At 41.2% G+C, this 12,902-nt stretch overlaps 2 protein-coding genes across 3 annotated transcripts in view; one reads left to right on the top strand and one right to left on the bottom strand.

The window, feature by feature from the left end:
• Nucleotides 1–12,902, top strand: part of LOC308082533 (AMP deaminase 2-like) — a gene marked incomplete at its 5' end in the record, with an annotated part of 557,360 nt that overhangs the window by 383,622 nt on the left and 160,836 nt on the right. The window lies entirely within an intron of this gene.
• Nucleotides 1–12,902, bottom strand: part of LOC308082539 (RNA-binding motif, single-stranded-interacting protein 2-like) — a 98,448-nt gene that overhangs the window by 51,067 nt on the left and 34,479 nt on the right. For both annotated transcript variants that reach the window (XM_080424355.1, XM_080424356.1), the window contains exon 2: nucleotides 3,592–3,755. In XM_080424355.1, the coding sequence (XP_080280481.1) occupies nucleotides 3,592–3,755 (164 nt within the window). The remainder of the gene's footprint in view (nucleotides 1–3,591; nucleotides 3,756–12,902) is intronic.

The raw sequence follows: 12,902 nt of genomic DNA, 5'->3' as shown, positions 1-12,902 counted from the left end.
GTACATGCAGATTACCATTAGGTTGTTGGATGATCAGGATCAATATTGATTCCTAATATGATTCAGTATAATCCAATTAATAAATTAAATCAGTGTTCGATTCCTGATGTTGATTCAACATAAAATCAACTAAAATGTGCATGCAGATTACCATTTAGATGATGGTTGAATCAATGTTGATTCCTAATGTTGATTCAACATTAAATCAACTAAAATGTGCATGCAGATTACCATTTAGATGATGGTTGAATCAATATTGAGTCATAACGTTGATTCAACATAAAATCAACTAAAATCAGCATGCAGAATACCATTTAGATGATGGTTGAATCAACGTTGATATAGTGTTAGTTAGTGGTTGAAACCCAACGTTGAATCAAATAATAATGGCGTTGTGATTTCAGTACAGTTTCAACGTTGAGATTGAACGTTGAGTCAACCGTTATGGCCGACTATTTTTCAACGTTGATTCACCCATATTTTGCTATCTGGGAAGACAATGACACAGGCCAACTTTCACAGCGTTCGACACATGCTGACGACATGTTTACCGTCAGGTTGTGTGTGTAGAGTCACTTTGTCCCCGGCTGCACACACTGGCTGCTATTGTAAATGGTATGAACGGTGCATTTATGGCGCCTTTTATTCAAAGCTATTTACATTACATTCAACCATTCACACTTTCGGAGGAAACCATCTAAGGGTTCAAGTCTCTTGCTCAAGGACACTTCGCTCAGCCCCCCCCCCCACCCCCCCAACCCAGGGGGGGCGTACGTATCAAATCGGGAACCATCCGTTTCCCAAACTGTATTCTACAGCCTTTAATGGAGGCCCCAACACCGTATGCTTAATTTATAATAAATAACTATCTCACAAGAACCTGACCAAATTGACTAGTGGCCAACGTATGTTTCTGGTGTTCTAAATGTTATATAAATAATACTGTAGTTGAACATTAGCAATGTCATTCCAACTCAAACTGCCACAACCAAATTGTGGCAATACAGGTATTGTACTGTACGATTAGGGAAGCAGGTTGCACACTGGTGCATAAAATAAATAAATAATAAAACAAAAACAGCTTCATGGAAGTATGTGCAATGTTGAATATTTGTGTTTTGTCTCAGACTTCAGTGTAATTTAATTGCACTTTTTCAGTTTTTCATGTGTCTATGAGGTTGATAGAACTTCATTAAGCCCCCTGGTGGTGTTTTTATGGTGTTTTATGTCTTCTCTGACTATTTTCAGTTTCTTCCTGGAGGCTGAAACCTTGAGGGTCAAACGTGCCAATAGAAAAACAGTGCTTTAATGACGCAGTAGAAATATACCCTCCCCCTCATTATCATAACACAACAGGTGTGGGCATGAGGAGGAGGAGGGACTAGGACAGGTGGGCGGTGCTAAGGTGGTGGAGGAGGTGCTAAGGTGAGAACCAGGTATACTTAATGAACTGGAGGCGTGTCCACATAAAAACATAATTTTAACACTTTCTGTAAACTTTTTTGAAAAAAATCTTCCTCCTAGTATAACCATAATACCTGATGATTATGTTTTGGGGGGGGGGGGGGGGGGATCACTGAAAATCACGGCACCCCGTCTTTAAAAAAAAAAGAAAAATCAGCACCAATGACATACCAATGAAACATAAGTTTTTCAGAAAACTGGATTTAGAAGACATTTGTAGAATAGGCCTCAGGTCTTAATGGGTTAAAACAACACTCAGTTTCCATAGGGATTCCCCGATGGTAGGGATTCCCCGATGGTAGGGATTCCCCGACGGTAGGGATGCCATCGGGAGGGGTAGGGAGATGAAGGGGACTGAAATTGCCTGACTGGGATCCGGCCAACATGCCATATTTTCTCGTCTCTTATATAATGTGCTACTGCGCCTTATGGAAGGCATATATATGTAAATATTTTACAATATGAACCCTTTAAAACTATCAGTGATAATGTAACTTTAATAACTTTTAATAATGATAATAAACTTTCTTTTTATAATCGCGCAATGACATTTAGTGTGTTGGATTACTTATCTCAAGCAAAGTTTCAAGTATTTGCCGGTGGATTTCCATATACCGTACAAGAATTAATGGAATCTAGGGGCTTCCTCGAAAGTCAAACAATAAACTTTGCTTTGGAAAATGGTCTCGGTGCGACTCTGCAGTAATATAATATAAAGTCAAGCGTATCGTGAGCCGTAGCCAGTGAGCTAAACATACCAGACGAACTGGCACGGCCCTTTAGTACTTCCATTTTTCCATTTTCACAATTTCACTGAGCTGTATCTGACACTAGCCTCCTGAGGACATAACTCTAGTGGTTCCCTGTAAATGTAGATTTAGTATATCTTTCAATAGGTAGAGTCTGTGTGATTCCTTATTGACAGTGGTGGGAAAAGTACTCAAATGTTTTACTTAAGTAAAAGTATGAATATGTAAAAGTACTCTGTTAAAAGTAAAATAATAAAAAAAAATTGACTTGAGTAAAAGTACAAAAGTATTGGTATAAAAAAAAATGTTTAAAAATAAAAATTTGTAACAAAAAAATGTTTGAAAATAGCAGATCTACAAGCTCACAACGCGATGTGACGCGTTGTGAGCTTGTAGATCGGCTATTTTCAAATAGCCTAGGTATAAAATAGGGCTGAAGAGGTTAATAGGTATGTTTTATAATGTAATAATTTATATCTGCAAAGTAAGAGTATAGACAATTGAAAATACTCCAGTAAAGTAAAAGTACCTCAAAATTGTACTTAAGTACAGTACTTGAGTAAATGTACTTAGTTACTTTTACACCACTGCTTACTGAAGTGTGTGCCTAAATACAGTATGGTGACAGGTAGTCTGAGTGCTTCTGGAATCCTTGTAAAGTGATGTAGTGATGTTTTGTTCTTCCTATTGTCTTGTCTTGTTTCGATTTTGTTCTAGCTCCCTTTTAATTTGTTCTTGATCATGTTTTTGATCTTATTGTTTTTAATCTTGTTTAATATTGTGTTGTTTTTCTTTTGTTGATCTCTTTTTTATGTAAAGCACTTTGGGCTGCATTTGATGTCATGAAAGGTGCTACACAAATAAAGTAACAAGTAAGTAACAAAGAAAATTAAGATTTTTTAGGCGAAATGTGTGTATGGAAATTGGACATGTGTGGTCTGCTAGAACATAGCAGAAAGGGTCCTACCAGAATGACCAGCCACTACGCGACTACGCGAATATATAGATAAAGTCATAGACAATTAGACATATAAAGGTAGACGCTCCTCCGACTCTGGGGCGTCTGTACCGTGGCCGCTATATTAGAGGGGGCTATATTAGAGGGGGCTATATTAGAGGGGGCTTCCTGACTACTGGCCAATCACAGCGCGTCTTTTCCGAGACTTGGCAGAATCTAGTCGTATAAAAATACAACGGGATATTTTTATACAACTACATTCTGACAAGTCCCGGAAAAAGACGCGATGTGATTGGCCAGGTAGTCAGGAAGCGTGGCCCCTCTAATATGGCGGCCGCGATTACAGGTGGCTCCAATGAACTGCATGCAGCAGCCAATGAGGTATCTAGGTCTCTACATCTATGGATATAAAGTACTCACGGCTGGCAGAGTTTGACCAGGTCCTGGTCCGTGGTTCCAGGGTGGAGGCCTCGGATGTACAGGTTGGTTTTACTCAGCTGCTCCCCTCCCCCGCCGCCGTTGTTGCTGCTACTGTTGTGGTTGGGACTGGGGGGCGCCATCTGCTGGCTGGAGGACACATAGGTCTGCTGGGCGGGAGGAGAAACAAACCTACATGAGTTTGTGGCCTTTTCCTTCCTTTGCTTACATAGAGAGCACATGATGGACGATGGACGTCACTGATAAACTCTAGAGTCAACACGTGAGGGACGGTCAGGGGCCTTTTTATTTTTAAAGCGGACGCTTTCTGAACCTTGTACAGCAGTGAGTTCTCAAAGTGGAGTCCAGGGACCGATAGGGGTCCTTGAGGTGGGGTGGGGGGCGGGGGGGGGCTAAGTGTTGCATTGCGCTGGGGGGTCCCCGGCGCAATGCAGGATTGTGAAAAAAACGTCTTGTGAAAAAACTTGTGAAATTAGATATTCTGCATATTTGATACTCAAGTAACATTTTGAATACCAGACTTGTACTTGTAATAACAGAGTATTTCCTCTACATTGCGGTATTGATATTTTTTACTCAAGTACATGATGTGAGTATACTTGTTCCAGCAGCAGTGTGGTTGGTATTGATATTTTTACTCGAGTACATGATGTGAGTATACTTTGGTTCCAGCAGCACAGTGTGGGAGCTAGCAGCCAGGCAGTGTGTAAAGTGATATCATACGGTGTTTTTACTCAAGTACATGATGTGAGTATACTTCTCCCAGCAGCACAGTGTGGGAGCTAGCAGCCAGCAGTGTGTAAAGTGATATCATACAGTATTTTTACTCAAGTACAAGATGTGAGTATACTTCTCCCAGCAGCACAGAGTGAGAGCTAGCAGCCAGGCAGTGTGTAAAGTGATATCATACAGGCCCTCATGTCAACACTCAGCAATACTGAGTTCTACGGGGGAATGCAGGGCCTCCTGCCAGCTCCATATAAGGGAAACGGGCCTCTTCTTCTTATAATGCTCGTTTCACATCCAGGAACTCTCAAGCTCCTTTCTCTCTCTCTATATACTGTACGACTCAACCAAATAGATTTGGCTGCAGCAGCTATAGACCCCCGTTTGAAAAGGTTTTTGTGCCAGCAGGGACCCCAATATTTTGGAAAATAGCCGATCCACAAGCTCACAGCGCATCATGTTGTGTGCTCAAAGAATGCCACGAATTATAGGAGCTGAAACTAAAATGTAGCTTTGAACTTCTTCTTGGAAGGTGTCTGAGGCATCTTTGCGTACAGATAGGATACATACTGATACATTGTTGCGTGCAGATAGGATACATACTGATACATTGTTGCGTACAGATAGGATACATACTGATACATTGTTGCGTACAGATAGGATACATACTGATACATTGTTGCGTACAGATAGGATACATACTGATACATTGTTGCGTGCAGATAGGATACATACTGATACATTGTTGCGTACAGATAGGATACATACTGATACATTGTTGCGTACAGATAGGATACATATGATACATTGTTGCGTACAGATAGGATACATACTGATACATTGTTGCGTACAGATAGGATACATATGATACATTGTTGCGTACAGATAGGATACATACTGATACATTGTTGCGTACAGATAGGATACATATGATACATTGTTGCGTACAGATAGGATACATACTGGCAGCAGAGGTGGTGTTGCTTACCATGTAGCGAGGGGTGAGGGTGCATTTGCACACTCACTTGTAAACCTGTTATGCAAAGTAGCCATTTGGGTCTTGGCTGTGAGTCATGAATCGAGGCAGGTGGACGCGTTCTAGCCATAGAATAAAATGCTGTGAGATGTGTGTGATGTGTGCGTGCCGTGCTCGCGCGTGCGTGCATGCACGTAACGTCATTAAAATAGCGTTCCGCCCCAAAAAAATCACCAATACACCCCTGTCCAAATGGTGCCAGTCTGCAACAGGTCAGTCTCTAAAACGTTTTTTTTTTTTTTTTTTTTGCGAGGAGTTGCATCGGTGTGGTTGCAACACACTCTCACTCCCCCAAATGCATATCGTTATTACTTGTGTGGGACAAATGTGACCAAACGTCAAACGTTTGACTGGAAGGGGGGGGGGGGGGGGAACACGCACACGCACATGCATAGATTTAAAACAACCTTAAATTCACACCTCAACAAAGTTAACAAAGGCTGACAACCTGCCGGTTGTCCCACCAGCATGAATTAACATAGGAATGATGCCTAGATGGATATCAATTGTTTAAGCGACATGCGCGTGACGTCATTAAAATAGTGCCCCACCACTAATACAATCACCAAAACAACACTGATCCTGGGAGTGTAGTGGTCGTCCAGGGATGTAAGGTTCTATTAAACTGGACATGTAGGATGGAGCAAGTCCATTTAAGGCTTTTTTTAAAGCCCCCCCAACATGGACCACCATGTTGAGAACCAGCTAGCGCTTCACCGTGCACAGCAAAACCATAGACCCCAAGAATCCCAAACCGTCATGTTCTTATTATAGGTTGATGGTGCAGAGTGTCGTCAGACACCTTGTATGTTCAAAGCTGTTCCTTTTTTATTATTATTTCAAAACACATTTTAAAATAGTGAAAATAGCAGATCTGCAAGCTCACTCGCATCGCGACGCGTAGTGTGCAGTGAAGTAGGGAGATCTATTTTCACTACTTTTTGTGTGACACTCTTGTATATATGATGATGTACGGCAGGGGTCTTCAACAGGGGGTCCAGGACCACCCCAGGGGGTCCCCAGAGTTACTACAGGGGGTCCGCCAAATCTTTGTGTGATAGGAACATGTTTTTTACATGAACCACTTCAACCCCAGCATCCCTATTCTGAGTGGAACATTAGCCAAAAATATCTGCTATTTTTGGCTAATAGGTTTGGTGTAGAGGGGGAAAAAAAGACTAAATATTGACCGTTCAAGTGGTTAAATGTCTGAAAATACACATTAATCGAACATACACTGATGATAGATAGTGCTGTCAAAGTCTATGAAGCTGTCTAAGAAATCACAATTGTATACAATATGTAGAGGGGGGTCCCTGCTTCTTCTCTCTCTCAGCCAAGGGGTCCTTGGTCTGAAAACGTTGAAGACCCCTGATGACGTACGGCATTCATTTACGTGAAGAATCCTAGAAATATGGACGACATGAGGTTTCTGCCCGACGATATGTTAACCCATTAAGACCTGGATCTGTGTCATTTTTTAAAATTGAGCTAAAAAACATTTTACACTCTGGGCTATTCAAAAATAGCAGATCTACAAGCTCATAGCGCGGCACCGAGTGCCGCGCTACGAGCTTGTAGATCTGCTATTTTTGAAAAATCGTGAAAATGTGTGCAAATCTTTGAATATATATATTTTTAAAGCGAACATTTTTTATTCAAATCTTTGCTTTTGGGGGGTCTCTGGAACAAAATATTTTGATGGGGGTCCGCGGCCAAATACATATAATTTTGGGGGTCCTTGACATGAAAAAAATTGAGCACCACTGATATAGAAACATACGTTTTTCAGAAAACTGTTGAGATTTAGGAGACATGTAGAATCGGCTTCAAGTCTCAATGGGTTAACATGCCCAGATGTCAACAACAGCATGTTGTTGTGTTTCTGCCTGTCTGTCTTCTGTCCTGCCTCCCCTATACATAAAAACACAAAGTACTGACATCTGTGGACGCTCAGGACTTATTTCTGTTGGTCACATGCAGTGGTGGAAGTAAAAAGCAGCAATACCACAATGTATTTAAATACTCTGTTGCAAGTAAAAGGCCTGTATTCGAGTGAAAGTATAAAAGTATTGGCATCGAAATGTACAAAGTAAAAGTACTCAAAGTTTTCTAAATGTGTCAAACTAAAAAGCAAAAGAGGGGAAAAAGCAGATCTACAAGCGTGTACATCTGCAGTGAGCTTGTAGATCTGCTATTTTATAAATAGACTAAGGATTAAAAAATAGGGCTTAATTGGGTAATGTATGTTCCGTACTACAACTCCACAAAGCAACAAGTTTTCAAATAATTTACTTAAGTAAAAGTATCAATACTGCAATGTAGAAATACTCTGTTACAAGTAAAAGTCCGGAAATCAAAATTTACTTGAGTAAAAGTTCAAAAGTATTGGTATCAAAATGTACATTTGAAAGTAGAAAGTACTCGTTATGCAGAATGTCCTGTTTCACAAGGTTTCAAATGTATTAAAATCTTTTGAAAACAGCCGATCTACAAGCTCACAATACACATTGTGAGCTTGTAGATCTGCTATTTTCAAATGGCTGAAATGTATTCACCTGTTTCCTAGGCTGTCTGTTTTCCACTTCCTGTCGATTTCATTGGATATCATTGGTCATCTGACCAGTTTCATTGGATTTCAAGTATAATATTTGCCTCTGAGATGTAGTGGAATCGATGTAAAAGTATTGAAAATTGGAAATACTCAAAATTGTACTTAAGTACAGTACTTGAGTAAATGTACTTAGTTACTTTCCACCACTCTGCTCAGGGCCTTATTTCTGTCTTCATTACTTTGCCAGAGAGAGAGAGAGAGAGAGAGAGAGAGAGAGAGAGAGAGAGAGAGAGAGAGAGAGAGAGAGAGAGAGAGAGAGAGAGAGAGAGAGAGAGAGAGAGAACTGTGTTGGTCAGACAGATGTTTGCCTCTGGGAGTAAAAACCAGAGTGACAAATGTTAGCATTCACACTGAACCCACAAAGTAGTTCACCTCAGTACACCATGCAGGCCAAGGTCCTTACATCAAAGCCCCACACACACACACACACACACACACACACACACACACACACACACACACACACACACACACACACACACACACACACACACACACACACACACACACACACACACACACACACACACACACACACACACACACACACACACACACACAATGTCAACTCACTGATCATTAACAAGGATACAGCAACAACATCCTATTGCTGGAGGAGCTGAGGCCACATTGCCATGTTGTCTAATTCAGTGCTTCTTTAAACGTTTTCAAGTCAAGGACCCCCATGAGAGACGAGAGAAAAACAAACCCCTGCATCTGAAAAGATTGTGTGACAAAGACCCCCACCCATCCATACAAGATACAAGATTGTTCAATGTTTCAAATATAAATATTTCAAAGTTTTCATTTTATCTCTTTTTCAAGACTTTGTGAAAAGCCGATCTACAAGCTCTCAATGCATGGCATCCCCCTGGAACCCCCTCAAGGACCCCGGGGGTCCCTGGACCTCACTTTGACAACAAAAAAACATATATTAACCAGTTCATTAAGCCCTATTTTATACTTCGGCTATTCGTGAAATTGTGAGCGTGTAGGTCTGCTATTTTCAAAAGATTTTGACTTTTTTTGGGTGACTTTTTTGTACTTGTATACTTTAAAGGTTTAATGACATTCACTTTTACACCACATTCAAAGTCTTTGTCCTGGTCCTTCAAAAGTGTACAAAAAGTTTTAAGTGAAAATTCCATTCCAGTGATCCATGGCAGGTGTTTTTCTCTCACATTTCTAAAGCCTTTTCAACTGCAATGAAAAAAGAAATCTTTGCCTGCGGGTGTCGCTGGTGAGGGATTTTGCCTGTCAATCATCGCCTCTGCTCCGCCCCCCCCAAAGGAAAGGATAGGGGAGGGGAGGGGCGAGGAGGAGAGTGGGCGGGATTAATCGACTGTGACCTCACTGTCGAAGGGCCAAGCTCAGATTACTTTTCAGCCTAATTATTCAGAAAACCCCAGACCACAGAAAATCCACTGAATGTTCTAAGTTCAGTTTTTTTGGGTGTAATTGAGGTCATAAAACCCCAAATAAAACATTGAAAATAAAAAAAGTGAAAATGAATGTCATAGAACCTTTAAGTATATTTTTATGCCAGTATTAAATTAGTATTAAATTACACTGTAATAAAAACAATCTTACTACTTCTCCCACCCCTGGCCTCTACACTGTGAACATGTTGCGCAACACAGCACAGCCTCATGTCAGAGGGTTATTATAAGATTGTGGCATTTTTGGATGAAAAAAACAAGGTATGAAAACATAACCAAAAGCATTTCACAACTGCTGACCCTAAACATGCAGTATTCTGAGGTGGTGGGGGTGGATTTGCTGCCATGTTGATTTGACAAGAATTCCTAACAAATAAATAAATAAAAAAGTGGTATAATTACTGTACTTTCCAAAAATTACGCAATAGCAGGCAGATGAGAGCAATTTCTTATAATAGAGAAAACAAACAGAACATGGATTGAAGTCTTCCAGGGTGGCTGCGTGCAGTGGTGGAAAGTAACTAAGTACATTTACTTAAATACTGTACTTAAGTAAAATGTTGAGGTATTTGTACTTTACTTGAGTATCTCCAATTTCCAATACTTTTACTTCTACCCCACAACAGTACATCTCAGAGACAAATATTGTACATTTACTCCACTGCAATTATTTGAAAACTTTAGTTTCTAGTTACTTTGTAGATTTTGATTATTACTACAAAACATACAGTAATCACTTCAGCCCTATATACATTTCAGCCATTTGAAAATAGCCGATCTACAAGCTTGTAGATCTGCTATTTTCAAAAGATTTTTATACATTTGAAAACTTGAAATGGGACATTCTGCATGAAGAGTAGTCTACTTTTACTTTTGGTACTTTAAGTAGCTACATTTTGATGCCAATAATACTTTTGTACTTTTACTCAAGTACATTTTTAATAAGGGACTTTTACTTGTAACAGAGTACTTCTACATTGCAGTATTGATGCTTTTACTTAAGTAATGCATGTGAGTACTTTTCCACCACTGGTCGCGTGTAAATCTCCTGAACATAGCCGATCTACAAGCCCCCGGAGGCGGCGACGCTGCTAGGGCTTGTAGATCGGCTATGTTTGGGCGCGGGACACCGTCGTGCGCTGAAGCATAAAGAGGGGCTTAAAACATGCAGCTATAAGTGATGAGAGAGTGAGTTAGTGCTGGAATGAAGGGATGGGTGAGGGAGGGGGAGACAGTGTGTGTGTGTGTGTGTGTGTGTGTGTGTGTGTGTGTGTGTGTGTGTGTGTGTGTGTGTGTGTGTGTGTGTGTGTGCGTGTGCGTGTGTTTATGTAAGGGTTACTGGCATTTGACCACATTCATCTAAAAACCAACACAACCTCCACATTACAACATCACACCGTAGAGATATAATGCTGTTGTTGTCGGGCAGAAACCTCTCATCTTTAAATTTTAACCGCCCGATATGTCCGATATGCCCCCTATTCCCGCATATCTGAGTAAATCCCTCCAAAAAGTTAGCGACACCCACAGTCACAATACCAGAGGGAGCGTTAACAACAATCTGGTACCACCCACCCATAAAACAAACATGGGCAAATTCTCCTTCTACAGCACTGCCACCCAGGATTGGAATAGTCTAACCCCAGCCCTCAAAAAATGCAGTTCGCTGGGCTCATTTAAAACAGCCTTAAAAACACCTTTCAGGAGACCAAAAGAGGAGGTACTACCATTTTCCCGTTAGACAGACGACCCCCCCCCCCCCCTGTTCTTGTACATATAGTTTTTCCCCCTTTTTTATTTTTTGTTGTACATAGTGTTATCTTTTTCTGTTTTTTTTTGTATTGATATTCCAACTGTGGTGCCACTATATATGTCTATGAATTGAATACCAAGGCCCTCATTGGAAACAAGACCGCAAGGACTTTCATGAACGGACCTGTTAGACAAAGTATTTTAAATGTAACTGTGCTGTTTAAAAAAAAAATTGCCTAATAAAATATTCAATCAAAAAATCAAAAAACTGTTTGTGTTTTTCTCATAAATGAACGCCCCTACTCGATCATACTACAGCGTCACAGAAAAGCATTAAAAGTAGCAGATCTACAAGCTCGCAACGCGGCGCGAAGCGACGCGTTGCGAGCTTGTAGATCTGCTACTTTTAATGCTTTTGAATTTGAATCCTGAAAAGTAACAGTTTTGGACGTAATGAGGTTTCCACCCGACAGAGACGATATATCTGAAGGAAGGACAGCTCTTTACGTCCCTAGGGGGGGGAGACACACCCTCCTCCCTCCTTCCGGGTATTGGCCAGTCACTCAGGTCATCATAACCGTGTGCACTTTATGCGTACTTTATGGGTTTATCTATGACAGTGGTTCTCAAACTTTTTCATGTTTTTTACACCAAAAATGTTTTGCCAGGGACCCCCAGAAGCATTTAAGTTACAAATTTTATATATATATTCAAAGATTTTCAAAAATGTTCATGATTTTCAAAAATAGCCGATCTACAAGCTCATAGTGCGGCGCGAAGTGACACGCTACGAGCTTTAGGATCTACATTTTATACAATATGAATAAAGCGGTTAAAATGATTGTGAAACTATATTAACAAATGTAGCTGGGGACCCCCTGGTACCTCCCCAAGCCAAGGACCCCACTTTGATGACCAATGATCTATGATGTCACAAACCATACCTCCATGCGCAAGCCTGCCAATCGAGTTGGGTTAATTTGTAGCGCGACAGGACGGGTCAGAGATCAGACTGGTGCTGTTTAAGGAACAGAGAGAGAGAGAGAACACACCCTAATTAATATTATTATTACACCCCAACCATCCACAGTCTCCTCAACTTTCAAATTGTGTCCCACTGCCCTCTCTCTCTCTCTCTCTCTCTCTCTCTCTCTCTCTCTCTCTCTCTCTCTCTCTCTCTCTCTCTCTCTCTCTCTCTCTCTCTCTCTCTCTCTCTCTCTCTCTCTCTCTCTCTCTCTCTCTGAAAAGGGAACCCCTCAGTCACTGCAGAGGGAACCCCTCAGTCACTGAAAAGGGAACCCCTCAGTCACTGCAGAGGGAACCCCTCAGTCACTGCTGTTTCTTTTGAGGTGGTTGAAAAGCTTCGTCATGCACCCTAAGTGTGGGGGGGGGACCCCCTCGCTGTTTGAGTGATTAGATAAGAAGCTAATGGGGTGATGGGGACCCCGCTGGGAGGACGGAGGAGGGGGTACAGGTCCGACGGGGGGGCTGGGGTAGGAAGGGGCTTAACGCCCCAATGGTGTTTTTTGGGCGGTGAAACCGCCCCTATAAGTGAGGTTTGGATATTTGTACAACAAATCCTGCGCTGTGATTGGCCAAAAATGTACCCCACCTAACCCTGCACCGTGATTGGCCAATCACAGTCTATTCAGGACTGTGATTGGCCAGTGTCACATGACACATGTGCATAGCCCTATATAAGAAACCATAACTTTAAAAAAAACAT

Source organism: Gymnoscopelus braueri (assembly GCF_963280865.1).
Source record: "Gymnoscopelus braueri genome assembly, chromosome: 3".
Taxonomy (NCBI): domain Eukaryota; kingdom Metazoa; phylum Chordata; class Actinopteri; order Myctophiformes; family Myctophidae; genus Gymnoscopelus; species Gymnoscopelus braueri.
Note: the sequence above shows the minus strand (reverse complement) of the source record. Positions and strands in the feature narration are given on the sequence as shown.